The sequence below is a fragment of the Idiotropiscis lumnitzeri genome, chromosome 5, assembly GCF_059441095.1.
Source record: "Idiotropiscis lumnitzeri isolate Australia: NSW breed Sydney's pygmy pipehorse chromosome 5, RoL_Ilum_1.0, whole genome shotgun sequence".
NCBI lineage: Eukaryota > Metazoa > Chordata > Actinopteri > Syngnathiformes > Syngnathidae > Idiotropiscis > Idiotropiscis lumnitzeri.
The window spans coordinates 30,201,015-30,218,022 of NC_142395.1; the positions used below are offsets into that span (position 1 = coordinate 30,201,015).

General features: G+C 52.0%; 1 protein-coding gene across 2 annotated transcripts in view; it reads right to left on the reverse strand.

Moving 5' to 3' along the window:
- Positions 1–1,702: 1,702 nt before the first annotated feature.
- The window catches only part of LOC148337665 (transient receptor potential cation channel subfamily M member 1-like), a 28,544-nt gene continuing 13,238 nt past the window's right edge, over positions 1,703–17,008 (reverse strand). Inside the window, exons 12-28 of one of the 2 annotated variants that reach the window (XM_088296782.1) lie at positions 16,867–17,001; positions 15,850–15,900; positions 15,586–15,726; positions 13,774–13,803; positions 13,405–13,697; positions 13,090–13,318; positions 10,729–10,860; positions 10,520–10,660; positions 9,040–9,168; positions 8,618–8,869; positions 8,336–8,528; positions 7,250–7,270; positions 7,001–7,145; positions 6,713–6,927; positions 6,128–6,260; positions 4,165–4,499; positions 1,703–3,298 (exon numbers count right to left, since the gene is read on the reverse strand). In XM_088296782.1, coding sequence (XP_088152908.1) covers positions 3,084–3,298; positions 4,165–4,499; positions 6,128–6,260; positions 6,713–6,927; positions 7,001–7,145; positions 7,250–7,270; positions 8,336–8,528; positions 8,618–8,869; positions 9,040–9,168; positions 10,520–10,660; positions 10,729–10,860; positions 13,090–13,318; positions 13,405–13,697; positions 13,774–13,803; positions 15,586–15,726; positions 15,850–15,900; positions 16,867–17,001 — 2,790 coding nt within the window. In that variant the 3' untranslated portion in view covers positions 1,703–3,083. The remainder of the gene's footprint in view (positions 3,299–4,164; positions 4,500–6,127; positions 6,261–6,712; positions 6,928–7,000; positions 7,146–7,249; positions 7,271–8,335; positions 8,529–8,617; positions 8,870–9,039; positions 9,169–10,519; positions 10,661–10,728; positions 10,861–13,089; positions 13,319–13,404; positions 13,698–13,773; positions 13,804–15,585; positions 15,727–15,849; positions 15,901–16,866; positions 17,002–17,008) is intronic. The other variant, XM_088296783.1, reaches the window with a different exon arrangement.

The following is a 17,008-nucleotide window of genomic DNA, read 5'->3' on the forward strand; positions in this document are numbered from 1 at the left end:
CCCTTTGGAATTATTACTAAAGTCATGTTAGAATGCAGAAGACCCTTCTATCGACTGTTGGTCAGAATCAGCCCTCGTGATGCGACTCCTATTCCGATTGCATCGGAAGCGTAAATCCTTTTTCGTGCGTTTTAAGGGTGGAGGGTTCGTGATTGTGGCACAGATCGAACGCCGTGACGAGGTTCACGTGCATCACTTCAAATCAACTGTTGTTGCCATGGAAACCTTGGACCGCCAATGAAACGTGCTGCATGCTGAAATCCTTTAATTCTCTTAACATGGGCATTGAAACACAAGGCTGAACTCAAAGGTTACCATTAACGATTCTTAATTATTCGAAACAATGACGCCGTCCGGGCAGGAAGCGCCGCGCATTGCCGTCAGCTGATGACGTCACTTGAGAAGGACGCCAGTCAGCGTCACGTCCCACGTACTCAGCTGCACAATCCTTTGCAGGTCGACACCTTGAGACGGGAACGTCATCTGCTGCTGCTGCTGCTCGTTGACGGTCACGCGGAAGGCGTCGGCGTCGCAGCGGATGGCGATCTAGAGACAAGACGGCAGAGTGAACCAAAAGCCGGCGCGAGCCCAAGTCGTTGCGTGCGCGCGTGCTATGACGCGGCCATTCACGTGACCTCGAAATCCAGTCCGGGCTTCAAGGGGAAGCTCTCCTCCGCAAACTTCTGTGTCACTCCCGAGCCCCACTTGTCGTCCTCGTCGGAGTTCAGCGTGATGGTTCGGTCCGAAGCCGCCAAGCGCAGCACGGTCGCGTCGATGGTGTTGTCGGCGTCCTTACGCGTGATGAGGTCGACGAGAACCCTGCGGCGGCACAAACGCACACAAATGCCGTCGTGCCAACACAAACGGGCGTCGGGCGTCGGCCGTGGCCTCTTTCTTACTTTTGGGCGTCGGCATTGACTCGTCCACGGATGTGCGGCTCACGATGAGACCGTTGGCAATCGACGCCACGAATCCATCCGCCTGCACAGACAGCAAGTCAGCGATGCTCTCTCTGCCATTCGTCCGCCCGAAAAGCACAATTTGGGTGGCCGAGCCCGGAAAGCACGCGTGAGTGTGAGCGTGAGCGGTGGCCGACGGCAGCCGTCTTTTCACGGTGTCGCCGTGGACGCTTCGTCACTTCCGGAACAAGTCGAGCGCCGCTGCAGTTTCGGTGTGGCGCGTTCACGACCATTCAAAGGCTCACCTTGTCGCCATTCACGGTCGGCTCAAGCGAGCACGAGCACGAGCACGTGACGTCGTTCGTGGAGCACGGCCGCTCATCGGTTGCGTCAGCAAAGCGACTTACTTGCGTGCGAGACTCCAAGAAATTCCGAATGCAGATGTGACGTGTGAGACATCACAAAAACAAACACTCGGGACGCGTGCACGTAAAACATCCGACCATGATACGGCAGAAAACAGAAATGAAATAGATGCAAGATGCATTTTGAAAAAAATAAATAAAAAACAGGCAGGTAAAGTATGGGGAAAAAAAAGCAATACACATGACACCCCCACTTTGAGGTCATCAAAGAAAGAGAGAAATGTCCACGTGCTTGTGATTCAGCACTTTGGGCAAAAGCCAAGAAGAACAAAATGTGCCGTTCGGAGGAAGTGTGCGTGAATTGAAAGGACACAAGACAAAGTAGCAAAGAGTTGCCTTTGGCAAAACACGAACAAAAAGCTCTTTTGACAAGTAAAAGACGTTTTGTGGCGTCAAGGCCATTTTTTTTATTCCTAATTGATTGACGTCGTTATTTTGTCGCCGGTTGCTTGTTCGGCTTTGAGCGAGCGGTTCGTCATGGCGGCCCGTGACCGCAAGGCCCAAGATTGGATTCCCCCCAAAACTTTTTGGTTGGCCTCCATCGCGCATGCCGCCTTCTAGTGGACACATTTGTTATTGCGCCCTCCACTGACTTCCATCACGAGTCCTTTGAAAGGATCGACAAGAAATTCAACCATTTGCTCTCAAATAGAGCGGAACTGCTCTTAACTAAGACGTCGTGCTGCCCTCAACCAAAGTCTAAAGCACTGGAACGGGCATCGTTTGCATTTACTCTTTTTCTTTTTGCGTCTCGTCCAGGTGTTCCTCGTCGTCTCGTCTCGTCAATCGCTTTGGATTGATTGATTGAAAAGAAAGTGTTGCCTGTTTCTTTTCAGTCTTTGCCGGCTCATTGTCAAAGTTACTTGTCGTGTTGCTTTTGTTTTGCATCAAGTCAAGTCCTGTTTTCCTGCCGCTTGTTTTTGATACCTTGTTGTTTCTTATTGTTTTCCACTTCAGCATTTCAGCCTGTTTGTCGTTCTGTTTTCCTTCCATTAAATCAAGGGGTGGGGGGGGCAATCCAAAGCTGAAATTTGGCCCCATGTGCAAAAAGTAATTGTTCGCTCAGCATAATAACACCTCAACTGAAATCTGAAAAAAAAAATGGCAATCATTGCTGATGAGTCTGTTGGAGTGGAGTCACAGAGGAAATGAGAAGTATTTAAAAGGCAAACTTTGTTTTTTTTTTTTTTTAGCACTCAAGAAGAAAAGGGTCAAACAAAGGATTCGAGTTGCGATATTTCAATCCTAAATGTTTCAAAGAGTGCCAATGATCGTGACGCAATCCTTCAAGTCGTTGACGCTGCTGTGGAGGCATTTTGCGGGTATCGCCGTCGTCCTGCTGCGTGATCCAAGAGCGCTTACAAGTTTGAGAGCCGGACGTTCTAGTTCAGGATCGTCTTCATTTTGTTGTCCTGAGGCAGCTTGGTGCCCATTTTTGGGGCGTGACAAATTAAAAAACAAAAAAAGGGCTCGATTCAAGTGAGGCCACAGGCGGATTTTAGTCCGGCCCTCTAATCGTCCCCGGTGCGTGTGATGTGGTCGCGAGGCGGACAAAAGTTGGGAACGAGGTCCGGAGCCAACCATTTTCAGGACTAAAGCCGGTGCCATCGTTTGCATATCCGAAGAAAGCTCGCTTTTGAAGTGTTCCGTTCAGCCAAATCAAACCGTTGCTCGAATCTCCATCGCTGTGCTGCAAAGTGTTGCCGTGGTGAGGTCTCGAGGCGGGCTCGGCGACACGTCCACGTGTGCGCCGAGTTCGTCAATCGAGCAGGCTGGCGGCGGCGTGCGTGCGCGGCGTCCTGCTTTTCTCGCCACCGCCGACGTTGAGACTTTTGGAGCGCAGCGCCGGGAATTTGCCGTCGTCGGCCGCCATCTCTACCTCGTCGTCCAGAATGTCCGCGTTGGACCGAGGTCGACCGGGCTCTCGGCTTTGATCGGCGTATGCGGCGCGGCCCCCCGTCGATTGGACGCCGCCTGCAAAGAGCAAGTGGCGGGAGTGTACAAATAATTCAGGTGAATCGAGAAGAGGCTCAAGAGGTGAAAGATATGCCAAGACAATGAAGCTTATGTAGCGACAGGACATAAAAAAACGGTGTCCAGTGGTTCACGTTAACATTTGTGGGACACCGCCGTCCGTGCTGCGATCGAGAGGCGGTCGCGTCGCGCCGTGTGGAAACACCAGGAAGGTGTTCCCGCAAAAGTCCTGAATTTCCAGAGCTGGGCCCTTGACCCATCAAATGAGTTCAGCATTTTCCTTATTGGCGTGTTGCTGCACACACGATTATTGATTCGCAAAGGCTGTCAAATGTTCAACACGGATGCTCGGATCACGTGATGGCCGTTTGGGTTTTCTTTTTCATGTTCGCTGGCTCATAACATTACATTGGATTGAAATTACAAGCATATTTAACGATGTATTTTTGAAGGCCCAAATCTTTCATTTATATTTATTATCTTTTAATTTCGTACTAATGTACAAAGATGTCAGAATATGTCGAGAAAATGATTGTCCCGTAGCAAAGCTCAATGTATTAAAAAAAATATCATTTGGAGCGTTTGAAGCGTGATCGCAATCAATGGGCGGTATCGGGACCAGAGCGGCTGGTACTCGCCCACCCGATGCCAGTGTCGTACGGGAACAACACGATTTAAAAGTGCAGCCGAACCCAGACGCCATGCTCCAACTTCAATCCCAAACGTCCGACCCCCATCGCTATCTCGAGAAAAAAACGACTTCACGACTCGATGCCTCAGAGAGCCAAAGTCGGGGCCCAAGTTTGTTCTCGCGCTTCGCCCGACTGGCTTTCGGCCCGTTTCACAACTGCTTCCTTCCGTCCTACCGGTGTCGGGACGTGCCGCTCGTCTCTCCGGACTTCCGGCGGCGGAGGCGGCACCCTGCTCCGGCTGGTCGCGGTCGACGCCGCTACCGATGCTCCCGCGGTGGCGAGGGGAGGCATCGCCGCCGCCGCCGCCCGCCACCGAAGAGCCTCGGGCGCTTCCCCCGGAGCGGTCGGGCTCCGGCCGCTGCACGCCCGCCAGCTTCTCCAAAGCAATCATCATGCGGGCCGAGAACTCCTCCAGTTGGGCCAGACGCAGGTCCACCATCTGCAGGGACGCCTTCATGGCGTGCTCGCGCTCGTTCACCTCCTCCAGGCGCATGGACATGTTCTCCACCCTGCGGGAAAAAGAACAAACAGCGTTTGGGTCGCCAAGCTCTTCTTTTGCTGAGCCGCTCCACCTGCGGGAACGCGTTGTGTGCTTCTGGAAAAAAACATCATCACACCAACGGCAACATGCTCTTTCTCCCTCCAAACACAAACGTGTGTGTGCTGCTCATCCAATGAGGAAACAGCGACAGCAACAACGTCAACTTTGGTGACATACAACTTGTTCGGTTCTTTTAGATCGGACCGTTTTTTTGTCAGTCATTATTCATCTGTTGTCTTCCTCCTTCTTCAGAATGTCGCGTGATGGCGTGTGACTCGTCTTTATCAGCTGGTAAAGAAACTGACTCGTTTCATTAGAAACAAGAGGCAGTGGAGGAGCAATTAAAGGGCTGTCTCAGTTTGGATCAGATATGCAATATTATTAATGACCACTTGGTGGCGTGTTTGGAAGCGCAGCACTGTGAATGTATTTCAAGCACTGCATCTCAATTCGTTCCTCACCCTCACAAGAACAAAACAATCTGTTCCGCCCACCCCACCACCCACTCGAAATCATCGCATTCTCATTGCAAAACAAACCGACACCGTCGAGTTCATACGATGGGCAAGGTGAGCGCCGCTGCCAACTACTGGAGTGGATGTGCAATTACACGTCGTTGTCGTACGGCGGAAAAAGAGCATGTTGCCCGGGCTCACACGCGCCTCCCCGAGCATCGCACCGAGCGTATGTCAGGTAGCGAGCGGACGACGCCTCCCGGCTCACACCAAGACACAGGAGGGGCTGATTGCGGAGGACCTTCTCCTCGCAGAGCACGCGTGAAATCGACAAAGCGGTTCACTTGCGATTTCGGGACAGAGAAAGAGCGCCGCAACAGAATTAGGTGATGGCGATTCACTTGGAAGTGGCTGTACTGAATTTACAAGATCGAAGGCTCATCTTTGGATATGCTGCCATGGATATTACGGCCCTGGATGAGGACCCGCTCCACTGAAGTCATCTTCCTGCAGCACTTCATTCAATTGACTCTTATATCATCTCATCTACTATTGCATAGCATCATTGTATGTGTCAAATGTTGCCCAGTTGGCATCCATTGCAGCCTGGTCATTCCCCCATCTGTGGTCCCTTCTCAAGGTTTCTCACTTTTCCCCTAATGAGGTTTTTTGAGTTTTTCCTCGCCCTCCTGGGGTTTAAGATCGAGGATGTCGATTGTGGCTATGGAAAGCCCTTTGAGACTGTTTGTGATTAAGGGCTATACAAATAAAATGGACTTGACTTGACTAGATGGACTCGACACACGTGTGTGTGCGCGACAAGAAAAAGCCGAGGAGCCCCGCCGAGATGGCCCAGCGTCTACAAGGCTGTCGTCCTCTCCGGCTCAGAGACTGGGGGGGTCACGTCCGTCCGTCCATCTCCTGGAGAGCTTCCACCCCCCGCTGCCAACGCACCATCCTCAATGTCCACCGGAGTGACTTGAGCAGCCCTTTTCTCAGTTCTGGATTGTGTCCAACAGGCGTCAACTTGCCAGCCCAAAAAGTCGGTGCGTGTCAAACTGATGCCCCCCCCCCGCCCCCACCCGTTAAAGCTTCCTAAAACTCCCACCGCGCAGATGTAAGACCAAGAGCGCCGTCGAACCTCTCCGAGGTGACTCGAATCCTCTCGTTGTTGGACGACTGCTTCTCATCGTCCTTTTCCCGGAAATACTCGTTCACGCATTGCTCCTCAAACTCGTGGAGACTCTTCAACTCGTCCGCGCCCAGAAGAAGCTCTGCGCACACGAAAAAAAAAAAAGAAAAACTTGCCTGAGTGACAGACGTCATCAGTGGCCTCACGTCACCCAGTACAAATACTCGTGACCTTTTCACATAGCTGCGTTTTTTTTTTGGAACACCAAAGTGAGCGCAGCCATTTGTGGTGGCTGCAGGGCACCACAAAGGGTTAGCTCCCTTTTTACTTCCAAGATGGCCACACCCTCCAAATCAATTTGGGGGAAAGTTGAATGATTTGGCGGACGATTTGGACTTGGGCCATTTTTGCCATCAACCTTTCCCCGTCATCTCAGCTGCTTTCTTTTCTTTCAGGCGAGCGAGAAGTCGTTTTCTACGCGCCGGCGCCAATGTTGCCCAACGTCCGCACCCACACGGCACCGATGCACTCGGCTTGGCCGTTTGGAATTCTAAGTACGCGGCGTACGCAAGTCAGGTGGGGAGGCCGTCTTACGGAGGCGCCTCTGCGTGTCGTCGCGCTCGGCGTCGTGCCGCGGCGGCTGTCGGCGGAAGCATCGGCAGCAGAGGCGCTTGAGGACGATGAAGACGTGAGGGAAGACAATGAGGGGCGGGGGCAGGATGGGACGGTCGTGGAAGGTCATGATCAGCTGGTAGCGCTGGAACTTCCACACCTGGTTGGAGATGGACTTCACCTCGAAGAACGTGTTGCTGCCACCACAACACATGTGAAACGCGTGTGCAACGCGAGTGCGCGTGCGCGCAAGCGGACATTTGGACTGACTTGAAGACGGCGATGAGCAGGTTGACCAGCAGGATGTTGGCCACCAGCAGGTAGCAGGCCATGATGGCCGGAGTCAGCCAGGCGCCGGGAATACACGGAGGGAACTTCTTGCCGTCCTCGTCGTACATGTTGTCCCCGCACGGAGCTGAGACGCGTGCGCCAACACACACACGCGCACGCACGCACACGCACACAGGCTCACGTGACAATATTCCCACCGTATCATTGAGGATTATTGCCGTTGCTTACGATTGATCTCCATGGCGTACACTGAAGGTCAAAAGAGAGAAAAGGAGGAGGAGTCAGTCTCGACTCACAGCGAGAAGAAACAAAACTCACAACACAAAACACAACAAGGTGTGTCGTGCATCATCGTGTTTGCGTACGCGTAGGATTGTGTGTCGGTGCATTTGTTGGTCACGGATACGCGTGGCGACCGCGGTCTTGCGTGACAACGAGAGTCTGACGAAGCTTCCGGTGCGCTCGGCTTCTGCGTTCAAAGTGTCTCGCCGCTCGGATGTCAAATGTGTCTTTCGACGCTGTCGTGCATTCCTTTCACGTGTTGACACCTGGTCAGCCGTGAGCTCGTTCGTCCGCTCATCATCACGAGCGCCACGATCTCCATTGGACTCGGAAAAGGTCGGTCCCTTTCACGGCTCGACGGTGGCTTTGAATCCAGTGCGTTTGGGAGTTTGCAAATGACGGGAAATGAGCCGTATAACGTTTGTCTGAAAGAGTCACGATTCGGAATGAAGAGAAACCTCAGTCGTCAGCCTCTCGTCATGCACGGAATCTTTTTTTTTTTTTTTCGCTTAAATGCGCTTCAAAAGGAGAAAAGCTGAAGGCCGTTCTTTTGAGGAATAAGGACCAAAGTGTAAGGACGGAAGGGTGCCGGGATGGCGGACTAAGGACGGACCGGCACCATCGGCGCAAGTGGCCACTTGAAGTCATTTTTTTTTCCGCAGTCTTTGTTGTTCTATCAGGGCTGGCATTCAACGTCCATCTCCAGTCGTTTTAGGGCAGTCGCCGCGACAAACCTGTGTCTGTGTGTGTTCATTTGCGTTTGTGGGTTTTGCGTATTTGTGTTAGCGTGCGGGTGACTGCGAAATATTGGCGTGTTGGTGCGCAAATGGGATTGGACATGCGTCGGCGTGCATTTGCATATGCGCGCGCACGTCATTGCGCTTGGTTTGGGGGTCTTTTTCTTGCACGTTTGTCTTTTTCTTGGGTCTGCGCGTGTGTCAATCAACGATCAGCCGCGCACGTGACATATTTGCATCAGGGGAGGACGACGAAAAAGGAGAGGCGCGGTCGGGCCCAGGTGGGAACTCTTACTATGAACTCTAGTCTTACGGTCTATGGAGTCGGCAAACACCTCGCCGTAGATCATCCAGTAAGGCATGTAGAAGATGTTGCGCGCCAGGCGCCAAGTGGGCTCCTCGTCCGGGTGCAGGATGGCCTGGCGGGCCACGCCGAAACTCATCAGGACCACCAGCATGATCACCACAAAGTACAGCATGTCGATCATCTGAGGTGCCAAAAGTCGCATCAGCCCGGCGCGCGGAAATGCGAGTGGTTAAGGACAGCGCAGCCGAAGCGGGCTCCACAGGCGCTCACCATCTTGCCAATCATCATGACGTAGGGCCCGAGGTACTTGTTGACGCCGAAGATGTCCAGCACGCGGATGTACCAGAAGATGATGTCCACGCAGTAGATGACGCGGCCGTAGCCCATGTAGGGCTCGTTGTGCAGCCGCAGCAGCAAGCCCAGCACGAAGACCCAGATGGCCGCCAGGTCCGTCAGGTTCCAGTAGTCCTCGAGCCACACGTTGATCTTCTGCTTCAGCTTGCCCGGCTCCGACATCAGGATCTGGACGGCGGGACGGCGGGACGGCGGGGAAGGCGCGCTGGTGTGTATTTGTGTGTTTGGCACTGGCGAGTGTGCGTGTTTGTAAATATCCATGTACAGCGTGTGTGCGTTTGCGTGTGTGCCACTGCGGGGACTTGGACGATGCGCTGGCTTTCTTTGCCGGTTTTTACCTGTCGGACCTTCTCCAGGCCGAGCGTGATAATGTAGGAGATGACGATCCACTCCTGGAGTGAAGGCCAGCGCTCCATCTTCACCAGGATGATGTAGTTGTACAACATCAGGTACACCAGGTAGGAGATCTGAAAGGCCAGGCAGACATGGATTCCGCCCGACGTACGGGTTTTGAGGCTTTCAATGGCAAAGGCCATTTGAGATAAGACAAAAGTGTGCAGTTGTTGTACGTCCGGCGTCCTCTCCATCCTCACCGTTAGCACAATTCGGGCTACTAGGTTGGCAGCGTACATCTTAGGTGCGGTAGAACCAGAAGCACAAATGACCATTTGACAACGTCTACTCGGATGCAACTAGTGCTGCTATCGTGAACTAGTTGCGCAGCGCCCCACCCGCGCCAGCGCGCCCCCACCGGCCGCACCTCTCCCTGGACGCGCGCTGGGCGGGTGATGGGATCAGTTTGGTTTGGACGTGACACCGCCCTCGTGCGTGATCTTGTCACTAATGACCTGCATCCTGTCCTGGCATGAAGTGAAAGGAAGCTTGTTCTGCTCGCCAAAATTAAATGAGTTAAATTGTCATGTCATTCTCCACAGCGCCTATCCTGTACAGAGTCGCGGGAGGGGGCTGGAGCCTATCCCAGCTGACGACGGGCGAAAGGCGCACTACAACCCGAACTGGTCGCCAGCCAGGCTCAGGGCAGACATAGACACCGTCACTGAGAGGCAACCGAACCCACGATGCCCACACGCAACTCGGGCCAGTGTACCACGACACCATCAGTGACTCGAAATTAGTTCAATTTATGATTTAATTTTTTTTTGTTACTTTGTTTTTGGTGTGTGTGTGTGAGGGACGAAGTTTACAACAAATCGACTCTCGGCTAGTTCTCGTTTTCCGGTCTCAACTGTCGACGTGACAGCAGGGAGGCAAGCGAGGTCATGTTGATCCCATTGTCTAAAACGGCGAGCGATCGCCACCAAAATGCAAATCTGGTCCACTTGAAGCCGTCAAAGTCGGAAAGCGTTCTGCGCAATCGTTTGGATGGATTGACATCAAACGTGAGCTCATGCGATCGCCGCCACAAAAGCCAAACTCGCTTCTCCACTTGCACAGGCAAGAATGCGCACACGAAGCCCAAAAGATTCCATTTCGGACATTCGCTAAGATAAAGTTGAGGCAGACGGCGACTGACAGCAGGTCGTCGGCGGCCATGGATATTAAAGAGCAATTGTGGAAAAATCTTCAGTGGTCAGACATCCTGGTTCTGCCCGTGCGCCCAGGTTGTCAACTTGTTTAATTCCGTTTGACTCATCGCACTTGTAACAAATTTCCACGACGAGTCGTAACTTGTAGTTCTCACGCTAGTATGCCGAATGGTCTTGCTAGAGAGGACGCCGAGCGCAATGGCGCGACACGGACCTTAAGACCAAACACGTTGAATGCTAAAGCAAATGATGACTTATCGCCGCTACTTGCCGTGTTGAACCAGAACTTGGTGAAGGGGGCGTTGTAGAACTCATAAATCTTCCTGCCGATGGGAATCTTCCTGCCGCCTCGCTTCTGGTTGTCCTCCTCGTCTCCCTTCTTGGACGCAGCGTCCACGTTTGACGCGGCATCCTAGACCCAAAGTTCAGCATCCAGTCAAAGTAGGAAGGAAAGAGGGAATACCCGTCGGGGACGCCTACTTTGCCGGTCTTGTTGTCGGCATCTTTGCTTCCGGTGCCCTCGCCCTCCTTGGACGGGTGGAAGGACGTCTCGTCGCCCAAGCGGAAGTCCATCATGAGGATGGCGGGCGGGAAGACAATTCCTAAAATGACCTGCAGAATAAAAATGGACATTGGGTCGGTTTTGCAGGCTTACCGACACGCACAAGTCAGGCAAAAGCAAAACGATACAATACGACTTTCTTTTGACAGTGCACTTCAAAACAGCTGCCACCTTTAAGCACCGCAGATACATTGTAAACATAAAACGGCAATCATCCAATAAAGACGGCAAAAGCAGATCAATTAAAACGCAAATTAATGACGCAAACACGTCAACGGTAGACGCCGGAAAACGGCAGACCAGTCTCAAGTTACGTCAAAAACCAAAGAATAAAAATGCCTCTTCAAAAGTGGGAAGAGAAGGGGCGGGGCTCGCCTCACATTTAATGGGTCGAAGGTCATTCCATTTAAGGAAGGACCGCCAACGGGAAAGGCCGCACTTTGTCCTCGGCGCCACCAGCAGACCCGAGGCAGCGGGGTAGACTGGGGCGAGGCCATGAAAAGATTTGAACGCCAACACAAGTATCTTAAACTCCAAACTCAAACTCGAAATACAGTACAATACAATTTGATTCTCATAGCGCATTTCGCAAGTGCACCGGGAGCCGGTGGAGAGAGGTCAAGATCGGGGTGACGTGATCCGTCTTCCGAGCCGCAGCGTTTTGGAGCAACTGGAAGCGCTCGAGCGAGGACCGGCTGACTCCAAAGTCAATTTGCATGAGGGTAATCGAGCCGACGTGGAAACGAGGCGTGGATGACCGTTTCAAAGTGCTGCCGAAAAAGAAAGGCCTTCACCATGACGAGTAACAGTCAAGAGGTGAGCAGCGGCTTTTTGGAGCAACTGGAGACGCTTGATGGCGTTTAAGACAAGTTTGAGACTGTCGGCTTTAGATCGGGAACCAGGGTGGCCAAGTCAGTAGAGTGGCCAAGTAGGAACTTGAAACCAATCTAGAGCACTAGCACGAATGCCCACCTGGTGCTGTAAACGAGCCGGAAGAATACTCTGGTCAGTTTGATCCAACGAGACAAGACCCACATAGTCTGCAGAGTCGCTTGCCAGGAGGCGGTCATTCCAAACTCGTAGCAGGGCTGACTCTGCGCTATGCATCATCTCCAAAGCTGACTTAACTTAACTGCATGGGCGCCGCCTTTTCTAGAATTTTAGAAATAATTCTGGGAATGGGTCTCAAATTGGACCGCACAACATCTTGGTCAAGGCCGGCTTTCTTAAGCGCTCCTGGCACCACAGCATGTGTAAAGCATTGGGGCACGGACGACGCCGCAAGAGAGACTGCTGTTGAGAATGGCCAAAACCGATTGGCCCATACTAGAGGAACCTCCTTAAAGTACTGAAGAGGGACGAATACGGCAAAGCACATCCTCCAGACAGGACAAGGAGATCGCCTCAAAGGAATCCAACACTGCGGAACAAGGAACGTGGACACTAGGGTCCAATGTCGCGTTTGAAAGAAGAGTCCAAGCTGCGAAAAAGTGCAAAAATGGCCTTCACATTTCGGGGGCCGAGTTTGTGCAGTTTGGCTGACGGGGTTGACGTGCACAATCGAAAGTTTGAAATGGAGTTGGCCGCTTTACTTTGATTTGGGAACCGGGCCAGCAGTCTTTTAGGATGTGACACACTGGACAATGACAACAAAGGGATTTCTGATTCGGATTCTGAGACCTGCAGCCTGCGGTGTTTTTTCCACCGGCGTTCAGCTTGCGTTTTTAACGGAGCCACGGAATGAAAAGTATGACGGCAAGATGAATGGAAGCAAGAAGTGAGTTCCTCTGAAAAGAAAAACCTAAAGTCAAAAGCCCCGTATCGCCATTTCAGTTTTTTTTGGCGGCAAAAGGATACAGCCTGCGGACCGGCCGTGAGGAGCGGCAAGTTCAGCGGGGGGATGGGCCGGCCTTTCGGGGTCTCACGAAATGTCTGGTTTTTAACTCCAGAAGAATTATGACCACGTTCAAGTCATACCTCACATATTCATCAATGTAGTACTGGCAATGTTCAGTTTCTAACGTCAGCCATAAAAGTGCAATTGTGCCGCTCGTGGTCAAGAAGCTTCGAACCAATCGGCCCGAATGCTTCAGAGCTTTGCGAAGCTTCAGTTCACCGTCACTAAAGTAGAAAATGAGAAGAGGCAAGAGTCTCACAACATCTGCGAACGAGACCAGAGGCAACAAACAAACCAAGTGAAAAGGCCGGAGAGTCACGGTCTGCTTGTCGTTGGTGTTTGTGGACAGCGAATGGGCAAGCGGGTGGCGGCGGCGGCTGACCTTGAGGCTGTTGCTCTTGCCCATTCGCAGACATCCCATCCACATGTCGGTCAGCAGCATCTGGCTGCACGTGTGCGCGATAAAGTCTCGATGTTTGGCCGCCACGGCCAGCTTCAGGCAGGTGGAGTTGCTCCAGTTCTTCAGCTCATAAGTCAGCAGCTTCATGGCCACCTGCTCGTCGCGTTTGTACGACTGGTCGAGAAGCTCGTAGGCCAGCTGGCCGAATTGCCTAAAAAAAAAAAAATGAAAGCGCGTTCAGGACGGAGGGCCCTGCTGGCCTACGGCCTCTCTCGCGGCCACCCCGTCCGTCCTCACTTGGAGTTAATCTCCAGTTCCTGGTAGATGTCGTCCACCAGCTCGCTTTGCGACGACTCGTGGGCCATGGCCTTGTAGAGCTTGCAGGCCACCAGGGCTTTGGCCATGGCCTCCTCCCCACGTTGCCACAGGAAGAGCGCCATCTTCTGGCGCTTCATGAGCACGGCCCACACCATCAGCTCGTGGAAGGGGTACTGGAAGCGGCTCACCTCGGGGTCGTCCACGTCGACGTCCACCTCCTCCTCCTTCCTCTTGTTCTTCTTGCCCTTGCCCTTGGGCCGAGGCTCGTCATCCTGGAGGAGGCAAGAGATAACCTTTGCCTTCTCGCCGTGACGACGGGTTCGGACGGTGCGCCGACGGGACAATTACCTCCATGCCGAGCAGCTTCAAGGCTTTGGGCTGGAAGACAAAAAGTCAACTAGATCGGTGCATGTCCACATTTTGACACGTCCAAAAAAGCAGCCGACGTTCGCTTCCGGGAGCGCCAAAATAAGGATCCAATCTACTAAGATTGCTTTTTATTTTTAAGAATAAAGGTCATGAATAGCCTCCGCCCCCTCAAAAAATTGTATGACAATAAAGTTGTGGGGCAAAAACAACCGTCAGAGTCACAGAAATGAACTTTGAAAACAATTCCGCATACTTTGGTAAATATACATAAAAAAAGAGGAAAAAAAAAAAGAAAGACCAGAGGAAAAAAACCACAAAATCAAACAACAATAAAGTGTCGGAAGTCGGTGACGGGAGTCCAAATATTCAAAGTGGAAATTGCAAGAACATGATGACATTTTAAGGGAAGTTTAAGATGATCAAGTCGTCAAATTGCAAGGAAAAAAACTCGACATTAAGTCAGGTTTTTGGGAAATTAAAGATGTTTCACGAATTATGACACGAAACAAGAGAAAGTGACAAGATTAAAGCAGACCTAAAAATTGTCAATTGAAAAACAGAATTGCTGGTGTGGACGACCACCTTGAACCCAAAACTTTTTTGTCCATGTTGCCGGTGGGAGGGATTTTTGTCTGCGTGTCTTCTCAAGCACTCGAGACAGAAGAACTCGTCGCCGCAATATTGTCTCTTGTTGTCATATGTCAGTGGTGAGCAAATGAAGCGATCGCTTCCAAATGGTTTGAAGCTTCACCGCGTCAGTGATAAGTGATGATAATCTGGTGATTAAAGAAAAAGTAGAACCGCACTCAAATACGACAGAGGCTTCCAGAGAGAGCAAACGATGATTGGATACCTTGTTCTTCCGACTAAAAAGATGTTTCGGTGTATCGGGACTGTTTGGGAGTAAATTTGGGGATTCCACTTTGCTACACACACACACACTTAACACGGTGGACAATATGCCCTCAGCCAAGTTAGCGCCGGCTAATGCTAACATGAGGTCATGTCCACCGATAGCACCAGCAGGAATTGAACTTAACAAACAAATGAATAAATGTCACTCGCCTGTCATGGAAACACACTGGGAAAAAGACAACAACGACTCGCCTCCATCAGACGACTCTTGATTTGAGTCCTTGACATTTGGGCAAAAAAAAAAAAACGCAGAAATCCACCAACGGTGGAAAATGTTCTTCCCTCACAACAAAAAGACAACGACTAGGAATTGATCTCATCAGCCCGCAGAACCGCTGGAGTAAGAGGAATTAAAAGACGAGTCGTTCAAATGTACTGCTCATAAAAAGCATGTGAGAATGCGACCTGAATAATGAATAGCTTCGTCAAATATTTAAGTGCAAAGGTCTTGAAAAAGTTCAATTCCGATGAAAAAGGGATTCTTTTGCATACCACCATAGCAGTGCTTCTTAATTCTTTTCCGTTACGCCCCCCACCCTCCAGCAAAATGAAAACAATTTGCGCCCACCACTCCACCCACTCTCTGCCGCAACTCGAAATCATCGCATTTTCATTGCAAAACAAAACGACACCGTCGAGTTAACGCAATGGGCAAGGCGAGCGCCACTGCCAACTACTGGGGTGGAGGCGCAATTACACTTTGTTGTAGAACGGCAGGGGAAAAAAAGCATGTTGCCCCGGGGTCACACGCGCCCCCCTGAGCATCGCACCGCACCCCCACAGGGAGGGGCTCGCTCCACCCGTTGCGCGAGCAAAATGTAAAGAAAAGACGTGATAAGGTAAGAAAGAATGGGGCTAAAAAGTGTTGACACTCACCCTCTTGAGGCCGTACAAGTTGTTGTAGAGCGCCCTGAAGCTCTTCCTGGTATAATTGCAGCGATAAGCTCCGCCCATCAGGAACTCCAGAACCAAGCCGATGTCGATCAAGGTGATCTGGTAGTCTGGAGGGAGGTTCCCCTGAAAGAAAAAGTCACGTCGGTCAAAGACCCACTTTGTCCACGGGCCGAAGCAACACCAGAGAACGCCGAGAGGCGTGCGTGCGTATTTTTAACGTCCCGTCGGCCAAGTCGTGCCACTGACCTTCTTGACGTCTCGGACCACAAAGTGCAGCGTGTTGGCGGGTCCCAGCTTCTGCGGAAGGCGGCGGCACAAACAGGAAGCACTCAGTCGGCCGAGGACGTAGCAGAGCGCGTCAGTCAAACGTCGCACTCGGGTGGCACGCCATGTCGGCGGCGAGTCTCATCTCGACAAAGACTCGTGCCCCCCCCCGCGTGGAATTTGTGGAGGCCCCGTTCCAATATTTGACTGGATAAAATTCCAAAAACCCGATTCATTTCTAAACTCTAGCATGCGTCAAATATTTGGCCCGAAAAATGTGAATTAAAGTCCCAACATCTGACGGTTTGACTTCCCAACAGCGCCGAAAGGTTTTAGCGCAATGAATGTCATCATGTCGAAAAAACTGCGAGTCACCAGTGTCCCCCAATTCACAAGCCAGGTAGAACAATGACATCCCAAGTCGCTCACATCCAACCGACGGGTCAGTGACACACGTCATGTGTCACATCTGTCAGTCATCACACGTTTGGAGATATGACGGGTGAGCGGAGAATCGCTCACGTCATCGTCAGTCACGTATGTCATTCGCATGTCGGTCACATATCTTGCATGTCGGACATGTCGCATGTCAGTGTGCCGCCGCAAGCGTTTGTCACTTTTCAGCCACGTCGCGCACGTCACCAATAATTTAGACGGGTGACGCGCGTCACACTTGCCGCAGACGCGAGTTGCGATTGTCCGTCAGCACTACGGTGTCACCTTTCCGTCCCATGTCGCATATTTGGCATCAATTTGTGGCTCCCTGCGGTCACCTAAGTCTGCCGGCCGCGTCAAGCAGGAGTCACGCCTCGGTTCCACGTCACGCACACGTTTGTCTCGTCATGTGTCGTGTTGTTGGTCAATCATGTCAGTCACTGATTGGTCTCTTGTCCGGCGAATGTGCCAATCACGTGTCGGCCCTGCGCCACGTCTGCCGTCAGGTGCCAGTCCGGTGCCACTTGTGTCTGTTGGCGTGACGTGCGCGTGTGTGCGTGCGACCGTGTTGTAGAGTTCCTCCAGACGAGGGATGGTGAGGAAGTGATGAATGTTGACGCCGTTCTCGATGAGAAGTTTGACAAAGTCGACGCGGTCCAACACCAAGGCGTCCATCATGGCCTGCTCCAGCGAGTTGACCTGTCGC